The sequence below is a fragment of the Neolamprologus multifasciatus genome, chromosome 14 (genome assembly GCF_963576455.1).
Source record: "Neolamprologus multifasciatus chromosome 14, fNeoMul1.2, whole genome shotgun sequence".
NCBI lineage: Eukaryota > Metazoa > Chordata > Actinopteri > Cichliformes > Cichlidae > Neolamprologus > Neolamprologus multifasciatus.
Window position 1 is genome coordinate 13,247,898 of NC_140452.1, and position 27,877 is coordinate 13,275,774.

General features: G+C 38.9%; 2 protein-coding genes across 10 annotated transcripts in view; both read left to right on the forward strand.

The window, feature by feature from the left end:
* The first annotated feature begins 237 nt into the window (after positions 1–237).
* On the forward strand, positions 238–19,525 carry LOC146503680 (high affinity cationic amino acid transporter 1-like). 7 transcript variants are annotated; one of them, XM_085131387.1, is made up of 14 exons: positions 238–361; positions 702–775; positions 3,998–4,055; positions 9,614–10,020; positions 10,102–10,260; positions 10,345–10,516; positions 10,617–10,750; positions 10,830–11,052; positions 12,172–12,311; positions 12,893–12,995; positions 15,036–15,235; positions 15,336–15,487; positions 16,010–16,118; positions 16,224–19,525. In XM_085131387.1, the coding sequence occupies exons 4-14, from the start codon at positions 9,651–9,653 to the stop codon at positions 16,394–16,396; spliced, it is 1,935 nt and encodes a 644-aa protein (XP_084987513.1). In that variant the 5' UTR covers positions 238–361; positions 702–775; positions 3,998–4,055; positions 9,614–9,650; the 3' UTR covers positions 16,397–19,525. The 7 variants fall into 7 exon arrangements, with proteins under 7 accessions (XP_084987513.1, XP_084987511.1, XP_084987517.1 ...); XM_085131385.1 differs by lacking the exon at positions 3,998–4,055; XM_085131391.1 differs by lacking the exons at positions 3,998–4,055; positions 12,172–12,311 and adding an exon at positions 12,575–12,711.
* A 544-nt stretch (positions 19,526–20,069) lies between these two features.
* Positions 20,070–27,877, forward strand: part of mtus2b (microtubule associated tumor suppressor candidate 2b) — a 41,289-nt gene continuing 33,481 nt past the window's right edge. For 2 of the 3 annotated variants that reach the window (XM_085131381.1, XM_085131383.1), the window contains exons 1-2: positions 20,070–20,292; positions 25,543–27,545. In XM_085131381.1, the coding sequence (XP_084987507.1) occupies positions 25,746–27,545 (1,800 nt within the window). In that variant the 5' untranslated portion in view covers positions 20,070–20,292; positions 25,543–25,745. The remainder of the gene's footprint in view (positions 20,293–25,542; positions 27,546–27,877) is intronic. The other variant, XM_085131382.1, reaches the window with a different exon arrangement.

Genomic DNA, 27,877 nt, shown 5'->3' on the forward strand with positions numbered 1-27,877 from the left:
CAGTGTTGATGCGAGTGTTTGTATGCATTGATGAAAGGAAGGAGGAACAGCAGGGGGAAAATGTCAATGTATGCGCACTGATATAGGGCTAATTTTAAAATTAACACATGACTGCAGGGTGTGTTGTTGTGTCTGATCACCATCAGGGATTCTTAGGGAGAAGCTGCTGAAGCTTTTACTTGTAAAGAGTGCCATCTGGTGCCTGCGAGGCTCCTTAACAATAAGTTCTCTGGGTGGAGCCAAAGTGACACACCTCCGTGGGCGCGCTCGAGTTGTTCCCCGCCGGATTGTCCGTTGTAGGCGGAACATTTTTCATTCCACGGTTGACAGAAATGGAGCGTCTGAACTCTTCCTGAACTAGGCAAGACTTCACGAGCATGCTTTTGCTTATAAATTAATTTATTAGGGTGTGAGAGAACAGCAACATTTTGTTTCTCAGCCTTGACTGTAATAGTTCCCAAGGAAGCGGTGCACGTAGTGTTAAAGTCAAGGAAGGCTGATGCAACTTCCAGATGGGGGTTTTATCGGGGAGTGGGCTTTACCTTTCCGCTCATACCAGCAGATCTTAAAGTAGTCCAGTGGGTGAAGTTATGTATTGATCCGCCGTTTTAGAGTTCCGACTGTTTGTGCGACTTTATAAAAGACTGGTCTTTGCACGCGGAGAAACATTGCCTTTTATAGCGCCACATTGCCTTTTACAGGAGTCAGGAGTCATTTCCAGCAGTGACCTATCTAGTGTGAACCCACGCTGAAAGTAGCTCAGACACAAACACAGGTACAATGTAATCTCTTTGTATTAACATTTGTTTTAATAGCTTGTTTAAGGTTTTGGGGAAATGTTGCGATTTCATAAGGTTTAAGTAAGCATATGTTGCATTTTGTAACCATAGAAAACTGCATGTTTTTTTTTTGTTGTTGTTGTTGTTTTTACCGACTCGTAAAACTGTGATAGGATTAACAATTTAGATTTAGGAGTAAACCATACAAAACACTAGGAATCTGTTCAGACTTACTTTTCTCTTAATCAGAGGCGGAGGCAGACATTTGATACACCTGGGGCTTAGCCCTAAAGGATAGTATGCATGTGGGATTGGGGGGGTGAAATGACTGAAAGATTATTAGGCTCTGTTTTGAGTTTTGTTCAAAAAAGAATGACTTCGTATAGGGAAAAATATATATCACATATGCAGGACACCTTAAACTAGCTTTTTAATTAAGCAGCAAGGCAGAACAAAATCGGGGCTGTATCAAGACAGGAGGACTAAACCCCAGTTCAACCAGACCCAGAACTGATCCAGAATTAAAACAGGACTACAACAGTTCAAAATCAGGAATACTTAGGACTTAACCAAGACAGAACCAGAATCAGAACTAGATGATAGCAGCACTAAAAATAATCATAGACCTGCACTACACTTATTTTTTAATTCTACCAAAGTCCACTATTTAGATTGAGAAAAGTTTATATAAATATTTAGCCTTGCTGTGCAAACAAGCCTGCAAAACCTAATAAATATAGAATTTGAAAAATAACAAACCTAAAAAGAAACACTAGGTACGAGATACATGAGTACCTATGATATGGTGATACTTTTCTTAAACAACCATTTGACTAACAGGTCTGTCTCACCTGCTCTTGTTCCATCTCTGTTCTAACCTCATTCTCCATCTCTCTCTCTCTGTTCCCCTCTCTCCCTCTCTGTGCTGACAATCAAACCAAACACCAACATCATCAAATATACAGTTGAAACCAGATAATTAAAAAACACTTTTTTAATTGTAACATCAAATCAGACTAAATGTTTATTTTTTTAGATTGATAAATATAAAAAACACATTTGTTAACTTTAAGATTAAAGAGAAACTATCTGTATTTCTTAATTGTAAATGGCACCAAATTGTATTCAGAATTGAGCCACACTTATGGAGCTCCACAATTTTTTTTCCCTGGTGTTTTGGTTGATATCTCTTGATTTTCCCATTTCACAGAAACAGCCTCTGTGTTTTGCCTTATATGCATCCACAGCTGTGCCACCAATTTACTCACATGGACTTTACTAACCTATCAGAAGCTTCTTCAGCTCAGAATGGAATCGTCTGGAGTTTTCTTATTAATTAACAATAAACTTAGTGTATATGTACTCCTAAAGTTGATGAAAGTGATAAAAAATACACAGCTCTCTCTCTTTATTCTGACATTTAACGAATTCAAAATATACTTCAATATTTATTTATCCAAAACAAAACAAGTTTACTCTAAATTGATGTTGTACAGTAAAAAATGTTCTTGTGTTTTCCATAAAGTGTATGTAAATATCTGGTTTAAACTGTGAATATACTGCTGTGTATTGAAATTCCTCTTGTTTTGCATAGAAATATACTGAACAACATACAAAGCATAATATATAAAATAACATTTACCTGAGTTTGTTCTTTGAAAGAAGCCCCTTATGTCCAGTCTTGTATATCAGCACATTACTGAAACCGATTCATTTAGCTGTGGAGGGAAACAACTGAAAATATGAAATAAACACACATGTAAGCTAAGACTCTCTAAAGAAACAGCATTGTTATTTCATTTTGCCATTTGTTGATTCACTTGAAGAGCGAGTAACGTAATATGGGTCAAGTGATCAGTTTGATATCAATCTTTCGTGATACACCGTCATATTTACATTATTTGTACAGTACGAATGATTTGCTTTGGTACCTGGTCGAACTTCAGTTCTCCTCTGTCTGCCTGGCTGCGTTTCTCCAACAGCGCACTCGCAGGCAGCAGCTCCCCCTCGCTCAGTCTGTGTGTGTGTGTGTGTGATATCCAATGATATCTGAATTAATCATTTTTTTTATGAGCCAGGACTCAAAATTTTAATACACTTTAGCATTTTTTTTCTTTTCTTTTTAGTGTGAAAGTTATCGTTTAAATGCTGTTTTAGTGTTACTATAACACACAATATATGAATTAAAAAAGCATAGGGAAGGTACAGGATGTCAACAGTAAATCAGTTAAAAGTCTGTAAGCTGCGTTTTAACAAAGATAACATTTATGGCCTGACTTGGTGTCAACATCACATCATTTCATAGAATGTGCTGTTGTTGATTACACTGTTTGTGTGAATTGTGCATACCAAATAACAGTTCCCCAAAAGAGCAATAAGTGGACTGCACCTTTAGCTTTTCTAAACATTACTTGCTGAAGCTGTTTGCACGAACACAAGAATCCAAATTAGTCGTATCAGACATTAACCTCCTAGGACCTGGCATCCACATATGTGGACATCACATTTTGGGTTGTCTAGACCAAAATACAAACTCTTGCTCTACAAGGACCCTTACAAGGACATTATACTGCCACTGTTCTATGGAATTTAAAGCTAATGTCCTCATATGTGGGTCTCATTTTTCTCAGAAACAAAAATTAGGTAAAAATCTGTTAATTCTTTGTTTTTACGTTCATCAGGTCCCAATAAGACCAAATAGCAATTAAAAATGCATGCCATGAAAGAGTTCACGTCTTAGGAGGTTAAATGATCTTCACCCTGCCATCTTGCTAGCACAAGTCTGTGTAATGTCTCATTGAGCCCATGTGAACGTCTACAGAAATTTAGTTATCTTATAATCTTTATTTACACTCATGGGAATAAATTTCATGGTAATTTTGAGGGTTTACTGTTTGAAAACAAAAATAATTGTGGATGATACAGGTGCCACGATTCCCTTGAGACTGACATTCCCACATGCAACAAAGTCAAAGCAGCATAGTAAAACAAAAATGTGAAACGCAGGAATTTTTCTAAAATAAGTTCCTATAGAAATGTACATAAGGTCAAACATGTCTTTGCAGAATTTCACAGGCATCCATTAACCCGAGGAAGTGGTAACCCATTCCACTATTATTTTCATCTTTTAGCATCACAGGGAAGTATGATTTATTTAGGTCAAGCGTGAGTGGCGTGGGGGTCCTTCATATCAGAGTTCCTCTGTTTTCTTCCACAAGGTCAAGAAAAAACGTACAGCAGTGTTTAAGACATACTTCAGAGCTTAATTACTTAAAGGTATGAACAGCTCAAAACAACTAAAAAAAAATGTGCAAACTATGTTTTTAATGACTGGATGCTGTTGCTTGTTTGTCGTACCTTCAGTGTCACAAGGTCAGATTCTCCTGGAAAGTAAAGTTTGTTTGGCTTGTGTAAGAAAGACGTCTGTGTTATGAACTCGCTCATGTGCCACATCCCCAGTTACACCACAAGGGCAGATGGGCTTGTTGTAATAGCAGTCTAGTGCCAGGTGTTTAGAGGTCACCTGAATTGGCTCTTATGGCTTTTGGCTACTTTCAGATTCATGCAGAAAATTTTGAAATTGAAGAGGGTTAACAACGTTTCTCAAATTCGGGTTAAACAGTGTCAGGTTGAGTGTTTGGATGGATAGTTTGTTTGTTTGGTTTTTTTTGAGAGGAAGTTAGGGCTGTTCAATATAACAATATATATCGGAAGACGATATGAAAACGTCTGTCGTTTCATATTTCGCTATCGTTTGTTTCGTGGTGTTGCAAAATATACTGTTTACGGCAGTTTTGGCGGTCACTGTGGTGGCTATAATAATTTCTTAAAGTTCGCTCTTTTTCTTATATTTAAAATAACCACACTACGGACAGACAAGCAACAGTTTTTACGCGTTGTCGTTAGCAACAACGATGGTAAACCCAGCATGTGGCTCTGCCGTCCGCTTGTTTATTTTCCACATGAACCGTTCACAATAAAACTGAAGATCCTGTTGAGATTTTTCAAAATAAGAGATTCACAGAATTTAGAGAAAATGTAAAATTTTTGTGATATATATCGTTGTCGGGTTTGCAATAGATCTACCATTTTAAGTCAACAACGAGCCATCCTAATGTTGGACTGGGTACCAGACAAACATATTTCAAGGCTATAATACTATCTTTTCAATCAATGTACACGAAGAGAGTCTTTTGAGATGTTGTTTCTATTAAATTTGGAATACCAAAAGTCTTTCCCAGAACCTCAAATACCTAATCCAGTTTACCTGTAATTTCTTTTTCTTTCTTGTTTTGGTTTTGACCAGAGCTGTAGTTACTTTGTTAGCTCAAAGTTTTCTTTGAGCTCTCATCTCCTGTCGTCCTCAAACGTATACCAGTTTTATCAAAGGCATTTGAAGGAGCAATGTTTTGCCTACAGCCAAAAAGTGAAAAGCATGCGATTGACTTCTGTTCCAAATATACTTGTGCACCCCTATGTGCCATGGGCAGGTGTTGTGCTCATTGATTGGCTGAAAAGAGGGCAGTGTGTTTTCCCGCCCACCCTCTGTTTTTAGCTCAGCCGTTACACGCCACATCATGTGAACGCTTCGGCAGCTCTCTGCAGTTTGTCACTCTTTTTTATCCCAGGAAAATGACGTTTGTTTTCCTCAGGCAGCTTATAAGGGCAAATTCTTCCATGCCTTACTACTTTTAACATTTTCCACTGATACCAGATGTACTTATTTCCTTTTTAGTTTCAGCCCTGTTTGTTTTGGCAACCGCATTTTGGTGTAATCGCACAGAATTGAAATACCTAGGTGACCAGGTCACCACAACCTAGAAAGGCAACTCAGAAGTGTCAAGGTCAGACAGAGGACTTTCTGACTAGCGGTGGTGGTACCCTAACCTGACATGTCAGATGGTTTATTACACAGATCCATCTGGAATATTGTCCTTGTAAAGTGTTTGGAAAAGCACTAGCACTCTCAAAAACACTTGGCACATGATTAGATAAACCAACTGCTTATCACCATCAACTGCAAACTAACTTCAGCTGGTCTGATCAACAGACTAGGGGTGGGGGGTGGAGGGTCGTGCCAGAGATCAGGAGCTAAACGCATTCTGGGGAAATTTGAAACCCAAGTAAGGAGTCATTGAAGCTAGCTCTGCAGTTAAACAATTCCTAACATCTTCGCATGGAAAATGTGCACATTTTATTCACTCACAGGTTGCCACTTTCAAAATAAGAATAAAAATAAATACCTGACCTTCATTTAGCTGCAGATTTATTGAGTACTAGCTCCTTGTGCATACGTTTGGTCTAAACCGGCTTGTTTGGCTATAAACTCATAAAGTAAAGCCTGGATTGTGGATTGTCTTGTGATCATAATCTCCAAATCCAGTTCCTTCTCCAGATATTCAGTTCTCTACTGTTAATGTGTCTGCTTACCAGTCACAGAGTTCTTTTTCTTCTACATTAATTTCTAACACAAGGCAACCCAAGTTTCCTTGAATAAATTGCTATAAGAGGGTGAAGTAATATAATCAGATCATAATTTCCATAGCCTTGCTGTGTTCTTGAATTGATGAAAACCTGCCGGAGTCTGTTTGTTTAGCCCCTGAGGGATTATATGTGGCATCACAGCTGCTCCTGAGGCCATGTGATGTGTCACTGTTCTATTTGTGAGCCAGACACCTGAATGTTTTGTACACTATCTGGGTCATATGTCTAACCGATGCTTGTAAACGTCTCCCCCAACTCTGTTCTTCTGAAACTGATTCTGGAACTAAAGAGAGAAGTTGCAACGTGGAACTAAAAGCAGAGCAGCTGAGTTCATCAGTAAAGGTAGATGTCAATATAAAATTGTACTTAGTAGTCAGTATAATCTTTTAGTGATATAAGTTTGCATATTATAGAATACTGCATGATGACCCTTTTATTACTGTTGTTGGAATCAAGACTTGCTTTATAAATTCTTTCTCACAGTGATAATCCTTCAGAATAACACACACACACACACACACACACACATACACCTGAACCACTTTTATCTTCACTCCCTACATACTAACATTCCTCTGTTAATGAACAGACGTATTCACTGTTGTATGACTTTTGTATATAAATGAAGGCAAGTGCAGGAACAAAGCGCACATCACAGGGCCCCCACTCTGGTGTGAGCGTTCTGTGATCATGCCCTTGCAAGTAAAAACTGCAGCGTCTGTGTGTTTCTACCTTTAGATTCTTAGCTGAAGAAGTGTCTTTAGAATAAATCTCTTGACAGTAGAGGTTCCTGCTCTGCACTGTGTTGTAAAAGTGAGCACACGTCAGTATTGTTTGGCAGGTCTATAGCCGTCTTTGATGTGATGTTTTAAAAGGGACTTTTAAAGCAATCCATTGCCAATAATTGCCGTAAATGCTGGTCTGACATGATTGGGAGCATCGTGGTTTGACTTAACTGTTTTTAAATACATACAACTGTCGTCACTGTTGATTCTGCGTTATTTCACTTATTGCTCATGTTAATTGCTTGGCGATTGTGTATTCTGTGTCGTGAACCTCCTGCTGCATGTGCAAACGTACTGATAAAAAAGCTCAAATTGATTTGTAATGCGCTTTCCATTGTAAACAGAAGCATGAAATGTTGATAACAGTAAATGTAGAGAACAGAAAATGTGATTGAAGTCCAATCTACTTATCCAGTGCAGACAATACAAATCGATGAGTCATACTTTCTCTGTTGAACACAGCATTCATTTATGCTGCAATGTGTAGCTTTGTTTGACATCTTCAGAATAAATGCTGATGCAGTGTAATGAAATTTTGATTTGGTGATGTGACTATACAAATCAAGAAAGCTGATATACAGTAAATCCTACGTGATCAAAACTTGTTTCGAGTAGAAATAACCTGAGAAATGTGCTAAGAAGCAAGATCGGTGGGTTAGCAAGTTAGGCTGGAAGAGCTTCATTGACACTGTGTGTTTGCGCACGTGTGTGTGGGTGTGTTGTTTTTTTTTTGTGTGTGTGTGGGTGTTTTTGTTTTTTTTTGTTTTTTAAGGCAAGGGGAGGGAGTCTTTCTGTCCTTTGATATGCATGACTGTCCTTTTAATTATATAATGTAAAGTTTTCATTAACATGTATACATTTTATTTATTTATTTATTTATTTCACTCTGAAATCAATGTAAAAAACAAACACACCAAAAAACAAAACATTTCTATAGTAAATAGTAGAAAAATCAGGAGCTTTTTTTGTCATTTGATTGTTTATCTATTACTTAATTTGGTGGTACTTAGTTTGATGTTGTATGAATGGAAAAGGTGGGGAGGGGTCTTTAACAATATGAAAAGCTTTAAAACGTATTAAAATCCATGTAAAAATCTATTTGCTCCTTAACATTTTCCAAAGCTGTTCTGTGGGCCTGATTGGAGTGTTTGCTGGACTGATTCTGGACCCTGGGCTGACACCGCTGTGTAGTGGTAGACATCTTTGGCTAACAAGTGAACATGGAAAGTTCCCAGTTCGATTCTGGGAGGAGAAATTGAATCCCCTCAAGGTCGTGTCTGGAAGGGCATCTGTTGTAAAAACTCTGCAAAATTAAACAGAGTTACCTGTAGAGGCAACCCCTTATGAAAAAGGGAGCAGCCAAACAGCTGTTTCTGCTTCTGCTATTTCTTCTAGTATGTTTTAAGAGCTTCATAGATTCTTTAGTACATAAATTTAGTGAATAAATCCCAGATCTAAAGTTTCGGAAGTGCAGCCACGCTGTCACTGGAATTTTCATGCATTCAGTCATTTGTTTGGTCTTTTATATATTATTTATCAGTAAGAATATACAGTCAGTAACATTAATTTCACTTTGATCTGCCAACAAACTTTAGTGAATTTTATGTCTCCTGTATTAAGCTATGGAAGAGTGTCATTAACAGGAAAGAGCAAAGAGGCTGAGCCTTTGTACAGATGATGAGTTCAGGTGGAGTGAAAGAAAACGTTTTTCGTACTTTCAAACAGAAGCTCATTAAAACCTGTACTAGGTAAAAGTTGTTAGGTTGCATTAACATCAATTATTGTTATGTACACCATCAGAATGTCAGTTTTCTGCTGCAGGGAACATCGCAGCAATGCAATGTTGATAGGTTTGCTTTTCGTCATTGCAGCCACCACAACTGCTTTACACACGTACTCACCCATTCACTACCACATTCCACACGCGTTACCACACGTGCAAAAACACTTCAACACGCAACAAATTTTCCTCATCTAGAAGATGCAATAAAGTCTGAACATTTTTTGTGCCTCTTGCTAATGTAAGAAAGCCTTCGAAGAACACCGAGTAAAGGCTGTTTTATTGTGTGCCGTAATTCAGGTTGCAAGCATGCCTTGATGTAACTGTACTTGTGATTATTCATTAATTTATTTTTGCATTTAAAAAATGTTTTCTGTAAAAATTTAGATTTTAATAAGGCCCATAAATACAATTAAACGATTTAGTTATTTAGGCATTACAATTACTAAAATTCCTACAATTTAAAAGACCTGTTTTTAATTGTTTTTGTCTCTTTGTATCTATTTTTGTTCATTAATAAGCAAAAGTATTTGTTATCCAATTAACTAATGGATGACAATACTGATAACTGTAGTCCTACAGTAATGGCAAGAATTATGGGATAGGTTTTTTTTTCTTTTTGCAGACTAATAACTTTATAGTTTCTTTTGTTGTAAACATACATGTTATACGTGTTACATTTAAACCAAATGTTTTTTGGATTTAGATCCTCTTCATTTACGTATTGACAGTTGCGTAGTCTCTTTTCTTATTTTGTCCTTATTTCTGTTCTGCTTTATCAACAGGAATCTATTGACGAAATTCTCCAAACTGTAAACCAAGATGATTCTGTCTTCACTGAAAGGCATTGGGAAGAAACTTCTGAGAGTAAAGGTTGTGGACAGTAGCATAGAGGAGTCCCGCTTGGCTCGATGTCTTAACACGTTTGACCTCGTGGCCCTGGGCGTCGGCAGCACACTCGGTGCTGGCGTCTACGTGCTTGCTGGTGCCGTAGCCCGTGAAAATTCAGGACCCGCCATTGTCATCTCCTTCCTCATCGCTGCCATGGCTTCAGTCTTGGCTGGTCTGTGCTACGCCGAGTTTGGAGCGCGTGTTCCCAAAACTGGCTCGGCTTACCTCTACAGCTATGTTACGGTTGGAGAAGTATGGGCATTTATCACCGGCTGGAACCTCATTCTCGCTTATGTCATTGGTGAGACGCTTTAAATAAAGAGTGAGTTCCCTGCTACTCTTGATTTTTGTTAAGTTTACATACCGGATACTGTTTGCACAGGAACTTCGAGCGTGGCCAGGGCATGGAGCGCAACCTTTGATGAGCTTATTGGAAGGAAGATTGAGCTCTTTTGCAGACAATACATGACCATGAACGCCCCGGGAGTCTTGGCAGAATATCCAGACATATTTGCTGTTGTAATCATAGTCGTTCTGACAGGTCAGAAATGGATGCATCTCTCTCTTGTTTTGTCTATTGCTTCAGATTATGTTCTTTAATCTTTCATGTTTTTACTGCTTGCAGGGCTGCTTGTATTTGGTGTAAAAGAGTCAGCCATGGTAAACAAAGTGTTTACCTGCATCAATGTACTGGTGCTGGTGTTTGTAGTTATCTCTGGCTTAGTTAAAGGAAACAAAGAAAACTGGAACCTGAACCCTGAAAAGATCCTTAATGCCACGAGAAACTCTACTTCTAAGTGCGTTTAATAAATATCTTATTCCCAAATGTTTATATCCCTAATGATACATCAGAGGTTTTTATTAAATGAGTAAATATTTTCTGTCTGTTATTTCTAGTGTGTCCGATTTCATTCAAAATGAGGATTTTCTCGGTGCTGGTGGTTTCATGCCCTTCGGTTGGACTGGAGTCCTCTCTGGTGCAGCAACCTGTTTTTATGCCTTCATAGGGTTTGACTGCATTGCCACTACAGGTGAGGGAGAATATATTAAATTGGTGACTCATAAAGGAGCTATGTTCTCTTAACATGCTGGATCATGTTCCCTCCCCAGGAGAAGAAGTAAAGAATCCACAGAGGGCCATTCCTATTGGCATTGTGGCCTCTCTCCTCATTTGCTTTGTGGCATACTTTGGTGTATCTGCAGCCCTCACTGTGATGATGCCTTACTACATGCTGGACAAGAGCAGCCCTCTTCCTGTGGCTTTTAAGTATGTGGGCTGGGAGGGAGCCACTTACGCAGTGGCCATTGGCTCTTTATGCGCACTGTCGACTAGGTAAGTGTGTTTCCTGCTGCCTCTCAGCATGAGCATTTGTGGAGGACTTGTAATTATTTAGCACGCTCTTTTTTTTTTTTTTTTTTTTTTTTTTTTTTAAGGAATGGATAATTCATGTATTTTACACTTTCTATAATTTTATTATTATTGTCTTTTTTTTTTTTTTGCTTAGTCTAAGATTAACTAGATCTGAGATTGAATATGCAAATAAGTGGCAGAAACCATCAAAGGTATTATCTTATGGAGCCGAGTTGCAGAATGAATATTGATGTTAATGAAATGCATTTGCACAAGTAATATTTGATTTATTGAAAGATGCCCTGTGGTGTTTTCCTGTAACAAAAATATATTGTATACATAGTTTTACTCACTAAAATGCATTGTGTTTATTCTTGATGTCTTACAATTATATTTGCTTGTAAAATATTAAAAGCACAAAGCATATACGTGTTAAAACAAGCCTGCAGTGGGCACGTGGTTGGGCTGCATTTTTGATAAGCTATGCCACCTGCCGATTAACTGAGTAGTGCATCTGTGTTGAAGCAAAGTCCCACACAATAAAATATTATTACATCAAGCTAATAGCAGGTAACTCCACAGGGTGACTTTAATTCAGCTTCAAATACTTTGGGAGAAAATTTTAATCTCAAGAATAATTTCCTAGAAATATTATGATGTATTGTGTATTTTTGCTTATGTCTTAATTATATATTGTTTTATGGATTAAAAAAAACCATTTACTAACTGTTTTTATCCGTACTAATTGGCATGCTCGTTCTTAGGTAGTACTTTGGCTATTATTAAAGAGCAGCATGTTTGCTAATTTGCTAAACTTGACACTGAAATGAAAGGCCTGATATAAAAGTGTAGGGAGCCTGAAGTTCAGTGCCAATGACACCTGTGGGATGAACTGCATTAACAACAATGACCAAACGTCACACTCCACATCACCGAAACGGAATGAGAATGCGAGTAAATCTCTCAGCTGGCTCAGTTTGAATGCATTTACATTATATCCACTCACTTTTTTGTTTTTTTGTTTTAATCTTTTGAAACTTGTTATACATTTTGTGTGGATTGACTTGCATGGCATGCTTTTCTTTTTCTCCTGTGTACTAGTTTACTAGGCTCCATGTTCCCAATGCCCAGAGTGATCTGGGCCATGGCAGAAGATGGCCTGCTCTTCAAATGCTTGGCTAAAGTCAGCACACGAACCAAAACCCCTCTAATAGCAACAATAACATCAGGTCTTGCGGCAGGTGAGGTCACAAACTAAACTAAACTGGCTGGGGTTACTTTGTTCTGATCCTAGGCGACTCTTGGTACACATGGCCTTAAACACACTAACTCAACTTTAATCAAGTTTGTAAATTTACCAGTACAATGCATGACTGCACCAACTTGCTGTCAGGGTGTTGAGTTGAAAATCATGGTGGACTTGTGTGACACCACACTGCACACACATTCTTTCAAGTTATAAATCTGTGCCTCCTCCTCCTCCTTCCTTTTATCCTTGGCTTAGTCTCCTTGGCTCCATGTTTCCACTCCCACGCATTATCTTTGCTATGGCCCGTGATGGTCTGCTCTTCTCATTTCTGGCGCGTGTCAGCGCGAGGAAGACTCCTATCATCTCCACCTTTGTGGCAGGGCTTTTATCTGGTAGGTAGCTGAGATGAAGCCAAAGGCAACAGTGCCCCCTTATGGAAGGAGGATGGTGGCAAGTCGTTCAAGCTTCTAAATAATTAAGCTGAAAAAATACAAATGTCTGCATTGCTTTCATGCAATTAATGTTCTTTATGGCTTTTGTAACCTTCATATGGTTCACCTGTGTCTCCTGCAGCGGTGATGGCCTTCCTGTTTGACTTGAAGGACCTGGTTGACCTCATGTCCATTGGGACTTTGCTGGCCTATACTCTGGTGGCAGCTTGTGTGCTGGTCCTCAGGTAACCCTCATCTCTTAGCTTATTTATTCAGCCTTAAGTGTTTTATTTTCAATTTTAATACTGCATACTGGACACTCTGGTCTGACCCGATTTCCCACAATGATATCAACCAAGTAGTGTTCAAACACAGACTAGTCTATGATGTCTGGCGAGGATAAATGTAGAAATGGACATAATGAAAATAAAAACATTAAGAGACCACTTAATCATCACAAAGGCAGTTTAACTCAGGCATATTAAACTGCCATAAACACTCTGGTTATGAAGCGTGAAACACTGTGAATCCATTTCACCTGCTTCAGTGCAAATATAAGTGAAGGCACGAGCAATGGAAAGGGAAAACAAAGACACCCCCCAAAAAGGGAACGGTTTTGCACATGTTCATTATAGAGTATTGCTGTGTCGTTATCACTCATGATTGATTGATTGTAGTCTAGTTTTACTGGTTTTTATGTCAGAAAGAGTTCATGAAGGTGACATGAGGTTAGGGCTGCTCAATTAATCGAATTTTAATCTCGATTACGATCTGGGCTTTCAACGATCATTAAAAATGACTGAGCCGATTATTAGCCCCTCCCTCGTGCTTTACTGTCGCGCTGCTCCGTGTGGCAAATCGAGCGCACCTCTCTGCATTTCGAACACGTGTCACAACAATTAAGAGGACCCGAGGGAAGCCCAGAAAGCTAAGCAGAAGTTATTTGGAGAGGAGAGGTAAAAAGAGAGGTAAAAAAAAACCTTCAGTGGTGTGGAAACATGGGTTCGCGAAGTCAGACGTGGATCAAGTAGACATAGTGTGTAAACTTTGCTACAGTGTCGTAGCTGCACCACAGAGCAACACTGCAAAGTTCACTAAACATAGATGTTTACATTTTTCATTTATTTTTTATATTGCAAACATTTGCACTGTTATCAGTATTTGCACACAATTTTATATTATTTTTTGACAATCTTTAAAGCCATTATTCAATACATTGTTAAATAAATATCGTCAAATAATCGAGATCTCAATTTCAGTGAAAATAATCATGATTATCATCGAGCAGCCCTACATGAGGTTAGGGCATCTTCTAGCGGGGCCTGTGCTCACACACTAGTATCGTGGTCGTATGAATACAGGATGCCACGACCTCCTCCCACTGTCTCAGAGTCTCTAAAAGCTCGGTAGGAAGCACGTACGGAAGTAGCCTCTGGGGGCCTGAGCTCTGGCAGGGCTCCTGCTGTTCTTCCTAACACAAAGAGCGACAGCCCGGTCGTGCTCTTCTTGTGTAGCAGGCAGTCTCCTGGTATCTCTTCCACATACTTGACTATGCTGAGAGACACGGGAATAGGAGCAGCTCAGGAGCACAAACAAAGAGCAAAACTACAGTTTTAGAGCTGTTACATTATGAATTTTACTGTGACGATCAAGTGGTCCCTTATTTTTATTAATTTTATTGTATTTATTTATTTTTTGTTAGCGTCATGTAATTTTAATTACTCAGATAATTACTCAGGAATTCCTACAGTACTGTACTGAAACGACTGACCTCCACCTTTTCTAAATCGTGTCAGTGGGAATAATAAGAAAAGTAAGAATGCACATTATTTGTATATCATTGATTTGATAGCTGTTAGGTTATAATAATGATTTAATAATATTTTATTGTGATTTTATTGTGTGTTGCAACATGAGCCTCTCTGTTCAGTGTTTTTGTGACCCGGCCAGTTGTGCTTGCATGTTAGTCTCTTTGTGTAATTGTTGAGAGGGCTAACAGTTTCAGAGGTGAAAGGTGAAACCAGCAGCTAGATGGCACAGTGCAGTCTGAGCAAATTTGTGTCTCTTTAATACTGCTTTTCTGCTCTGCTCTGATGTAGAGAGTAGAGAAAAGCAGGAAAACCAGCTGTCAGCTCATCAGAATGGTGTCTTATCCTAGCATAATGGATTTTAAAATGTGCTAGTAATTATAGCTCTGTTGTATGCAGATGTTTGAGTTGTGGGAACAGTGGGATAGGGAGTCTTACACTTTCATTTTTGTAATTTTCTTTTTTTGTCTTGTGAAGGTACCAGCCTTTACAGCCCAGTGCAGCCTATGAGATGGCCAATACTCAGGATGAGCCTGAAATTACATACAGTCATGGGAGTGTTGATATTTTATCGCAACCTGATGATCGCTTCACTTTCAAAAATCTTATTAACCCTCCGAACACTGAGCCGTCATCTCTCTCTGGACTCATCGTCAACATCTGCACCAGTATACTTGGTGAGAAACTGGGTGAAAGTCACAGAACTATTCATGTAATTACTGATCCAGCACATCATCTGGTGTCATCGCTTGTTTATTTTGTTTTTTCCCCCACCAGGTGTTTTGGTGTGTGTCTTCAGTGTTGTAGCTTCTCAGGGAGGGTATGCACGCTGGTCTCTGACTGCCCTCTGTGTTATCGTGGCTATCTGCCTGGTTCTAATCATTATTATATGGAGACAGCCACAGAGCAAAACCAACCTTACCTTCAAAGTGAGTGTGTGTCCTTTTACTAAAGGCTTTTTTCATGCTATCTCATACCCACATAGCAGTGTGAGCTTGACACTTTTAGAAATTAATAATCAATAACACCCAGATCCTCTTTCAAAGTAACTTCCTCCATGTAAAATGCTAAAAAGTCAATATGCTCTTGTTTGAATAAAGAGTTAAATATGAGATATAATATACTAATGTACTATATAACATGTGATGTGATTCTAGAGACAGAAAATGCCAGTTTAGATTTTATTGTAAGCAGATATTGAGAAAAAAGCATTTGGGGCTTATTGGGTAATTCCACAATAAGTCTTAATTTCTCACTCAGGAAAAAAATGTGAGAGTTTTGAATTAAAACTGCTGCACAATTTTTCAATCGAGCATTAAAAAATAACACTTAATTTTGTCAGGGATTCTCCTACATTGCCCGTACGTCAAAGATTGCTTTGCAGATTGTAAAATTTGTTTTAAATGCAAAGTTTTAGCCAGTCTTATACCCAATAAATACTCTATCCACAGGTCCCATTGGTGCCACTGGTGCCGATCATTAGCATGTTTGTGAACGTGTACCTGATGATGCAGCTCGACAAAGGAACGTGGTTGCGTTTTGCCATCTGGATGACCATAGGTACTTTAGACCAGCAGTAACAATTAACGTCTCTGCTGTAATTTTATTTTTTAAAAACTTAATATTATTATTGTCCATTAATTCATGTTTCTATGTGAATTGTAGGTTTTGCCATCTACTTTGGCTATGGTATACGTAACAGTGCGGAGGAGGCGTTAGCCAAGTGTGACAATTACAAAGATAGCTGCACAATAAAGGAAGAGGCCATGGAAATAGAGAAAGAAGCCTTCTTACACCATACACAAAACTCCACCCGAGAAGATGAAGATGGTTTCTGAGGAGATGGGAGGGTTTTTTAAAACATTTATTTAAATAGGGGTACAGGAAAGAAGGCGCAAGTATGTTTCACAGAGCGGTAAGGACAACATAACAAACAAAACAGCCCTTACCTATTGTGAAAACGCCAATCAACTAACTAAATTAGACAAATGAAAAGTTACAAATCTATAATTCGCTAACAACTCAAAGAAAAACGGGGAAAAAATGTTAAAATTGCATTTGCAGCTGTCCTCTACAAGTTTTCTGTGTCGAGGTTGGCACAGAACAATGTCACAAAGGACCTATCAACACAAGATTATCAATTAAATTCTAACCTAAACATAACGTATTATCATGCAGTCATGACAATGAGCTTAAAAATCCAAAATGGCCAAAGACCTTGAGTCCCTGCAGACCATGCAAGTGCTCAGTCGTCAGCCAACGACAAGAAAGATGAAAACACGAGGAGGCAGTAAGAAGAAAGAGACCAGAGACCAGGAGCTGGTACAATATATCCTTTACCCCTTTTTTCCCCAAAAAGAATGTAACATCTGTGCTGTGAAATAGCCATGAAGTTTTCTGAAAGACTATCTGCAAGTTCAGGAGACACATGGAGACCTTGCCAATTCTACTACTAGCCAAAAATGTTGACTACATGATGTTTGTAAAAAGCCTAATAAGATTTAATGGCTAATTAGCCAAGTATTTTTAATTGAAGCAGTATGAAATTATGTGAAAAGAAGATTGTTGTATTTTTTTTTATTGTAATGTGCTTTGAAATGATCAGTTTCACAAAACATAACGGAATCCATCGATTCAAAATGCTTTTGTTTTTACAAAAATATTATCCGACCATAAATGGATCTTCATAAACTTCATTTTGGGTTTTTAACAGTATATTAGAATGACTGCACATCAGATTTTACATGAATGATATCACATATAATGTTCAGAATGTGTTATTGCTCACCTAGCTTCAAAGTGCTCGACATTTGTATATGTTGACTGTGTACAAAAAAGACGAAACACTTGGACGAGGGTGAGAATTTTAATGTACCATCAGTGCCTTTTGTGAGAAAGTTGTTAGCTGAGAAATCCCTTAGTTGTAAATTTACCCTTAAGATGCAGTTTTGGGGGTTTAAGCAGTGTTTCTATTACTGAAAACAATACAAGTCACAGGTCTTTGGATGTCTTGTACATTGAATGTATAGCTCATATAAACTCAACATGGTGCTAAAAGTAGCATTCTCAGTGCATCCATGTGTTAGCAAGTCTTTCTGATTGATGGTACCAACTGCTAATCTTACCAGAGTACCAATGCTATCTGTGGGAATTTGTACTTTTTACTCAAAGAAAAAAAGCTGCTTATTTTAATCGAGTTTATATTTTAACCTTTTAAGACCCGAATTCTTCCACAGCATGCATTTTTAATTTATCTTTGATATTTGGGCATATTGGGGCACGATGAATGTAAAAACAAAGAATTAGCAGATTTTTATTTTTTACCAAATTTTCGTTTCTAAGAAAAATTAGAGCCACAAATGAGGATGTTCATTTAAAATTTCAATAGAATAGTAGCAGTATAATGTCCTCGTAAGTGGTTATCAGGCCCTTGTAGAGCAAAATTGAGTATTTTGGTCTAAATAACCCAAAATGTGATGTCCAAATATATGGACGCCAGGTCCTAGGAGGTTAAAGTGCCTATTCCCCAAATGAATTTTTAAAGATAGAAAATTCCTCTATCACGAGCTGCCTTTGTGTAATACTTTATATATAAAACTAAATGTTTAAACGAAGATTTAAAAAAACCATATATTTATAACTACATGAAACCCAAGTGGATCCTTTTAACTTTTTAATTCACACATACCTGATAGGTTGAAATCAGTTTGATTATTGCACACCTGTAGTTTACATGGTGATATAACACTTCTTTAGTTCACTTTTATTTTGACATGCCAAAACCTACACTGTATGTTTAGAAACACAAAAATGGTGTAAGTCAAGCAGTAGAGTGTATGTATGTATGTGTGTGTGCAGATCTTTGATGCAGCTAAAACTGAAGTACAGCAAAGTTTGTATGTCAGCAAAGGTCTGGAAATGCAACTACGTGAAAAATCTCTTCACTCAGTCCGTTTTTAAACGCTAATATATATTCAGCAGTAAATAGCTGATGGCAATGACACTGTGAGACAATTTATTTCAGCTTAGGGATCTTTTGAGGGAATCTGTTAATGAAACCTGAAGCCAAAATCCATTGGATTTAACTTGATCATGTGTCAGAGTAATTTCTGTAGTTTTTTAATAGTTCCTATAGATTATTTTTGCTGGAGTGGTATAACAATTTTTAAACCCTCACCTTGTAAATAAATGTTTGTGCTCCAGAATGTAACCAGGCATTGTTTACCTGGCTGTTTGTAAATCGGTAAGATATCAGCACATGTTATTTTGAAACGATGCATTATTGTTAAAATGTAGAAAACATTTTAATGCTGCCTTTGTAAAGACATTTTTTGATGTTACTTGAGTTACTGACTGTATGCAGTGTTTATGGGAGTGCTGTACTTGTGGTTACATGTCAAAAGGTCACATCATGCTTCAGCCGTGCTTTGCATGCTGCATAAATGCATTTTATAGTGTTGATATGTGATAATGTTCAGTGTACTGTGGGGGGGGGAGGCACACTGTTCACTATATGTTGTTGTCATATTGGTTATGGTTTGTATAGTTCTCGATGTAAATAAATAATCCTGGAAGCTAAAGCTGACTTTGATTTATTACACATAAACACCTCCTGCTGTATAGATGGTTTAGAGAATCGATATTAATTCATTAGTGTAGTTTCTTCTACTGTTACCTCTACTACTTCAAGTACAGTAATCAGAAAGATTGGAGCCAAAGAAAAATCTAAATCTAAATTCCTTCAGTTTATTCTGCAGACAAACTGTTTTTAGTGTTTAACACTGTAAATAATTCATAAGACTACTGCCAAATGTAAAATGCTATAGTTACCCTAAGTTAACAGTATGTTTCTGTAATGTTTAATCCAGTAATATAACTAAGCTGTGTAATCAAAATGATCTTTTTAATGTTTGAATATAATTACTGTTGTTACCGGTGTTTTTGTTTGTTTGTTTGTTTGTTTGTTTTTTTGACTGTTTTACAAAAACAATAAATAAGCACATGTTTTTTTTTTATTATTATTTGATTGAGGACCGATTACACTCATTTTAATTAGTTTGTATGGTTCGCTTAATAACCATTTAGCCAGACGGTCTAATAAATCCATGTCAACATCCTTTCAGTTGATCCACTCTCTCTCCTGCACATGCACGAACCATTTTGCCTTCTAACTTTGTCTCCAAACTGCTCAACCTGAGCGGTCCCTCTGATGTATTAATTTCTGAAATTGCACCTCGTGGTCACTCTCAGTGAAAATCTGCCACCTCCGTCTCCACCCCGTCTTTGTGTCAGTGCCACTTTCTCCAAACCAAAGATCACGGCAGGACTCATCACCTTGTAAACCTTCCCTTTCACTCGTGTGATCGTATCCTGCACTCACTTGTTCCTCTTCTCATGTGCACTCACTGTTGCTTTGTCAGCTGTTGCCCCAGCTTTTTAAACTCCTCCATGTCCACTTCCTTTACTCCTTACATCTTCACCTTCCCATCTGCCCCGCTCTCATTCACGCATGTACTGCTTGTCGCTCTGTAGTGGGGAAGAAATGTCCTGTCTTCACCTGCAGGGGGCGACCCGAGTCCATTTTGTTCAATCTCCTCTCGTCTCCTCTCCTCCCTGTTTTCCAGCGATGATGCAGACTGTACCCTCTTCATCTCGGCTTAAACTGGATGTCTCAATCATTCTTCATCAGCTCTTCGCTGACGGGCTCTTCTCCAGATTCACCTGAATTAAACCGGTAAGAAATTTCATTTCACAAGGGGAACAGAAGGCGTTTGCTGTCTCCCTCTCAATCTCCGATCAGCGGCAGTGATAACTGCATTTATTGACCCTGCTGCATCTACTCGAGACTGCGGATGATCCTGTTGTGTTTCTAATAAGGTTGTTTTCAAATCATTTCCTAATCGTTTCCAGGAGTGCAGATTCTAATATAGCGTTTGCATACCAAGCTTTGAAAAGGTAACCTCAGTACAATTGCTCTTACCTCAAAATGTGTATGTAGAGACACACCATGTTTTATTTATTGTGTCCCTCACATCTTATGTTTTTTGTCTTTTCTAAAATCAGCAAAGCAGGTCCTTCCTCTTTCTGTATTTTTCCCTTTGAACAAAAATAGTTTCCTAGTGTGAGGAACAAGGTACCCAGAGCAGCATGAATGTGCATTAGTAATAGTGAAGTGACAGATTTCTGTTGGTGTGGCTTGAGTGGTGACATTTATTGAAAAGGCCTGAGTTGTACTGGATTATGTAAGATGTGACCATAAAATGCTGAGGGCCAGTGGGCAGCATGCACAGCCGGTAAGGCCTCGAGATTTTATAAACTGAACACAAAAGGTGCTGTTACTACATATTTGTTCATTTATGTAAGAAGCATTTGAATTTGCTTCCAAATGATATAATTTTGTGGGTTTTTGCTGCCTGTGAAGCATTCATTTGTAGTTTTTCAAGGCAAACCTTTGCCATGTGTATGAAAAAGCAAATCTTATGTGAGCTTTAGGTGGTTGCACAAAGAAGTCAGGGGCACTGAAGCATTAAATTGAGAGGGAGACTGCTGCCTCCATTTTCACTCATCTTCAATTTTTCATGAGGGATCTAGATTAAGCATCAAGTGAGGCTTGGTAAACAAATGAAGGCCCACATCTGTGAGGACCGGCAAGCAGCTGCATGAGACAGCTGACACAAAACAGAAGCTGACACAGCTTCTATTTCACAGAGCAAAACAAGCTGTGCGGGCACATCTTAACATAAGTACTCCTGCGAGGCTTGGATGCACAGATTTTCTCAGTGGCCTCCTCAAAGGTGTTGCCTGAATATTAGCAGGCAGGTGGCAGGGCAGTCAGCTGAATGATGGGAGATGGGGGGAGCATTTTAGTGGTACAGCTATAAATTTCCCTGTTCTCTCTTGTACTGTTATGATGTCACTTGAACTTTGCAGTAGCATAAAAACTGACTGCCCGAGTGTTGAATAGTACTATAAGTGATACCAGGAAACGGAACAGGAAGGAAGTGGCAAATGTCCTTCAAACCCAGAAAACTTGTGAATAGAATGAAGCTGAATGAGAGACATAAAGAAGAAAGTTAGTTCATGTATGAAATCAGAAGATTTTACAGTACGTCTCTTGTAATTGGATCTAATCACTTTCAAATGACCTGAACAAAGCAAACTTGAGCTCTAAAGGATTCTGGTGTTTCTTGTAAATCCACCCATTCCTTTTACTTTCACTTACCAAAGTCCGGTAACAGTTGCAGCACACACTTGTCTCTCCATTTCCTTTTCTTTCTGGGGGATCATGCATAAGCCTCACCAATCAGTTTGTCCATTTCCAGCTCCAGTTTGCCATCACTTGTTAACAACATCCTGAAATACTTCAATACTTCACTTGGGGCAGCAGCATTTGGTTGCAAACAAACTTGGTGTGCTGAAGGTCATGACATGGTGAACTCAACAGAAGTATGTCATCTACAAAGATTAGAGACACATTACTGTTGTTCCCATTCCCAACGCCCTCCTCACACTGGCTGCATTTTCAGTGCTGGTCCATAAATATCAAAAACAGGAATGAAGACAAGAAGCAAACTTGGCAGCGTCTAACCCTTCCTAAAACGATGTTGGGCCTTGTGTTTTGAATGCAGTCACAGCTATTGCTTTACTTATAAAAGAATTGGATGGCTCATAGATACAAACCTTATAGTCTGCACTGCTGCAAAAGACAACAGGGTTCTCCAAACACATTTGAATACCTTCTCTAACTCTATAACTCTATACAAACATGTGTAAACTTGACGTAAAACAAAGAATTGAAAGTCTAACTCTGTAGCCTTCCTGAACTTCTCCTAAATCTTTTGCTTTAGCAAATGCCAAAGCAACAGCCTGTCTCCTCTCCCAATATCTGTCTCTGTTTTTAATGCACCCCTGGGTCAGGTAATCCTGAAAGGCCTCCTTCTTCCACATGATGCCCTCCTTTTGTACTTATATCTTAACAGCAAGTTCTTAGGTTGTTGAACCTTTAACTGCAAGGCCTTGAACAAGGCCTACCCAGATTTAATGTCCCTAGCCAGGTGACTGTCCTGTTCCCCAAGCAGAATCCAGAAACGGGTCTCTAAGCTTGGTAACAGGTAAAGGTAATGTGCAGTTGACTCCAAACCCATACCTGGTAGTGGCCCACTGGGTAACACTTAAATGTGTTTTTTGTGGGCTGTTAAACTCCACTCCCAGGTCTGGCTAGAGGATGAAGGCCCATTTCTCCTTTCTTTTTTATAAATGCCATTTATGATTCTTTACACCTAAAATTTCCATTTCCACAAGTTATCACTCCCAACATAACTTTGATCGATGATATTTCACTACTTTCTAGATCAAATATTAACAAATGCAGTTATATAAAACTCAACAAATGCACCATATCCATCATGTCACTGCTGTGCAGATAACTGTACCATAGTGTCCATGCTGAGGTCTGCACTTAACCGATTTAGAGCTGGAAATCAATTTAAGGACGATGGCTGCAGCAGAAACAGTTGTGTTAGCAGGTTGGGTTGCAGCCTTTCTCTTAAAAACAATATTGTATAGCACTTGTCTGGAAACATTCGACAAGGAAAAACATTTGTTAGTAGCACCAGTGTTTTGTCTACCTGCACTGAGAGATTTTGTGTCTCAGTGTGGTTTAACAGTAATCACTGCAGTAGATGCAGGTGTGCTGAAGCAGCATTTAGTGCGATGTTTTAGCTTATGTTGCAAACGGGCACTTCTGTCTGTAGACCCTCTCTGCTTTTCTTGTCAAGTTTACAAAAGTTGACTTGTTCTAAGCATACATCAAACTCTAATAACAGGCAACAGCACAGGGAAATAACATGCTATTTCCTGCTGCGTAAGTGAATTTATTAGGACACAAATGCAGAGCAAATGCCTGAGATGGAGCAGCAGGCAGTCAGTTTTCTTCCTAGTAGTTTTTTTTTCTTTAGTTTAATTGGAAATCTTCTTGGAATTTAATTTTTTGTGCTAGATGAACTTGTCAACCACAACAGGATAATGGGAAAGGCATGATGAGGTGATAACAACATGTGCAATTTCTCTGCAAAAAAGAGTTGCTGCTTAAGATCAAAGGGCCTGTCAGTAATCTCTGTCCTTTCCAAAGGGTCCACACAGGACATTTCATTCACATTTCTCATAGTGGATTAGTAGAAACTCTCTGAGCAATTATGGTACCTGCTGGCTGACTAAAATTGCAGGACAATTAAAGGAAGTGGCATAGCTCTTAATCTGAGCATGCAGGTGGCAGGGCAGCCAGCTGAATGATGGGAGATGGGGGAAGCAGATTTGGCAGAACTTCCAGATTTTGGTAACATACAACAAACAAAACTTAAAATTCATGTTGACAGTTTAAAGCTCTTCGAAATACAAAGTTTACATATAGATCTCCCTTAATGAAGGAAAGGGTTAAATATCATGAAGGCTGAAATATTGTATTTATTTATTTGTCTATTTTTGTCAGCCTTAAACAAAATCATACATCAAGCAGCCTATTAAAGGATTTTAGAAGTGCAGAAGCAGACAGTTGGGTCATGAGAACTTAAAAAAGCCTCAGTAGTACTTGGCAGTTTAGAGGTGGCCCATCATAAACACTGTAAAAGTTGTGGAGGTAAAAAGTCCACAGTCACTCAGCTGATCGGACAAAAAAGAGGTTCTTGGATGTTTTTTGTTTTTGTTTTTTTTTGTTGTTGCAAGCAATAGATGGTGCAGAAAAGGGATTACAGAAATAATGTGTATTTTTAATGCAAGTATCTCAAAAGTATTCACAAAACACAATCTCAGTAACTCAAGACACATGAATAATCAGAAACATAAAATATAAGAAAACAATTCCATTATGAAGGTCAAATGTAACATCGTCACTGTCATGCTGGTTTGCATCTGACTGTCATAAAGACAGAACAATAATGATAGTGTCCATAAACAAGAGACAGTGTCATTGTATTTTCCCTCCAAAGGCAGAATTTGCTTTTTTTGTCAGCGTACTTAAGCTTGTCTGGTTGTTATTTTCCCCCCCCGGATAGTTCACTGTGGCTGGAAGATAGTCATTCCTTTTTTTCCTTGTCCCTAATTGTATTTTAAACTTAGCAGTCTCTAGTTAGATCAGGGAGTTATATAATTTAATACAAGTAATTTTTTTAGGCTAATGTTTTCTGTTTGTACCTTCTTCTCTGTAGATCTTGTTCTGTCTTGTTTTCCCACAAAGTTGTTCCCACCTGTAACATATATTCCAAGGAGCATATTATCTTGTCTGCTGAATTCACTCACATTCCTAAAGCTAGAGAGAGACCGGTTGCCAGCTAAGAGCTAATTCACTAATGTCATTTTTTTAAGAGTCAGATTTGTGAATACAGCTCTTCACAAGAGTGCTGCAAAAAAATTCTGGGCCCTTGACAACATTTCAGTCAGAAACAAAATAAACAAGATGTTTGGCATGTTTAACATTTAGGAATAAATGCAGAAAAGATTCCTGGTTTTCACCACTGTAGGTTTTTGCAATCCTGGGAGCCCAACAGGCCTGAGGTTATCCCACACTGGGCCTGAGGATTTTCTTACAAAAGCTGTAACCATTAAGTTATCATATGACCTCAGCTGTTTCATATACAGAAACACCCATTAAGGTTTTTTGAGCTACAAAGAAGTGTAAAAAAAGAAAAAGAGGCCAGAAAAAATTATACATTAATATTGTTTATGCTGGCTAAATCACTCGTTGCTGTGTTTGTAAGAGGTTAACTGTGATTTCTCCTGCTGGTCTAGCCTACATTACCTTCTGTGCTTCTACACATCTTTCACTGCCACCCCCAAAAACCTCACTTTATTTCATGGTTTTATGATGAAACAGACTGAACGATTTAAATTATTATAAGATGGCACAGTTTTTTAAATATACCTGTTGAATATTGTTTTTAAGTTATCTTCAGTATATTTTCTTTACCTGTTATCTGCTGTTTTTATGCAGGATAAGGACCTCAGACGTTATGAAGACCCATGCTCCAAATTAGACATGACATTCAACATTCACATTTCTGACATACTGAAAATAGGCTCCTGCTCTGCCAGTAGGACAGCTTGATGGGCAGACAGACTTTTTGATGCTTGACAATGATGATGATTTATTTTAAGTGCTCTTGAGGCTGCCACAAACTCAGAGCTGACTTCATAATGTGTGAGCGAGAAGAGCCCTTTGGTGTGGGGGAGTTAAGGAATAACAACCAGCAGGGTGGCATGCTGGCTGATGGCGACGCCAATGCCAATGACATTCGGACAGAAGATGGTGGGAGAACTGGGGATACTGGCTGTCTGTCAGGATTGATAACTGAAACAGCAGAGCAAGACAAAGTCATCATCTGGGGCACAGACTCTCAGTGTGATGACCCTGAGCTGGCTGAATTTGAGATGTTAGAGTGTCAGGAGTTGGAGGCTTATCTTGTTGAGGAGGAAGAGGACTTTGTTGGGCTTGCAGAGCGGAAGGAGCTTCAAGAACAGCCGTCATCATGCAGAAAATCCACAGCAGAAGAGGCGATAGATTATAAGGGCAGGGAAGAAAGGAAGTCAATTCTGAACGGTGCCAGTGAGCAAGAATCCAATGGCTCTCATGTCTCTGAGAGCAGAGAAGCTTCCAAGACTGAGTTAAGCTCTGAAACTGATGTCTTTGTGTCCTGTCTGTCCACCATTTCAAGCATGGCCACTGCCATGGACACTGTTGGCAAGAACCAGATGACAGACTCCTGGCATATTGCCTCTGGTCCTCATTCAACCATCTCAGAGGACCTCACTTCCCAGATTTGCACCACTATCTCTGAGAGAGGCAAGGCCTCTCAAATAGTTGACAATTCTTCTCTTTTTGCTAGAAAAAGCACAATAACCCAGAAAGATGTAGATATGAATTTGAATTCAGCAGTTCAGTCAGATGATGCTGTATCACAGGCACATGATGTCAGTGGCAAGCCCGGAACAAATAATAACCATAGAAATAAAGCAAAGGGTAGTGTTTTGGAGGTAAATTGTACCGAGCACAAGGCTTTAACCTCTCCGACAAAATGTCAAAAAGAAAGCAACGCTAAAATAGATAAAAGCACACAAGCGGATGAAACCCCTGATGTGAACTACAGGGCTCTCAGAACAGGTACAAAGGGGACTCAGTCATGTGTTGAACCTAAAGCCATAAAGAAACAAGACTCATTTGATAACACACTGAAGAAACAAAGCTCTTTTGATAAGAGTCTGAAAAAGCAGCCTTCATTTGAGAATTCTTTAAAGAAGCAGCTCTCTTTTGATAACACCTTAAAAAAGCAGGGCTCCTTTGAGAACACTACCACTCACAGCTCTTCAAGTCTGGAAAGGAGGAAGCCATGGGGAAGCCCCAGTCGACCAGCAACTCCTACATCCCCTAAAACCACCTCCTCTTCGTCACCTAAGAGACGACCTAGTGGTTCTCCAGCTAAGGTCCAGGGCATCAGGGCACTGAGCCTGGAGCGCAGTGACTCCTCTCAAAGAGGAATAAGTCAAACTATCAAGCCACATGCTAAGATGAGTTTGAGCAGTGGAATCCCCAAACCTATCATGCCTCAACAGAAGGAGTCCGAACCCAGGAGATCTTCGCCCCCTCAGAAGCCCAAAAACGTGCGGCCAAAAATCATCACGTATGTTCGAAAGAATACTCAAGCAAAACCACCACTTCCCGATGCACTAAATGAAGCCTCCACACACACATCAAGATTACCCTCTTACTCCAACCCACCAGCACTCAAAGATCCAAAGGTTGCTTCTCAAACTAAATCTACACCAGTGCTCTGTTCCTCAAACCTGCTATTTGACAAATATCGACAGGAGATGCAGAAGACAGGATACTATCCTCCAGGTGTCGCTGTGACTGGAGTAAAACCTCCAAGCAGCACTATCCCTCAAAGGAGTGGAAAGTCAGACAACTTCCAGGAGGCATCAGAGAAATATCTTCAAGAGGTGAGAAGCGGACTTTTGTTTTGATATGTTCACACAACTCGGCTTATGGTGTGCTACAAGTATTCCAATTTAACATGATGGTGGCTCAACCTGAAAGCAATTTTAACCCTTTAATTGTTCATGCAGATTGGTCAGTTTCAGCTACACTGCACATGCTGTGTTTTAGATTAATATGGTCACGTACTGGCTCACATTGCACCGCAAACAGTAACAGAGTGGTAATAGATTAGATGTATTATCACCCAAAACCAAAGTGCCTAACTTAATAATACATGAATCAAACCTATCATATGGTACCTTGCTGTCCATCAGTCTAGAATGTGAATGATGTT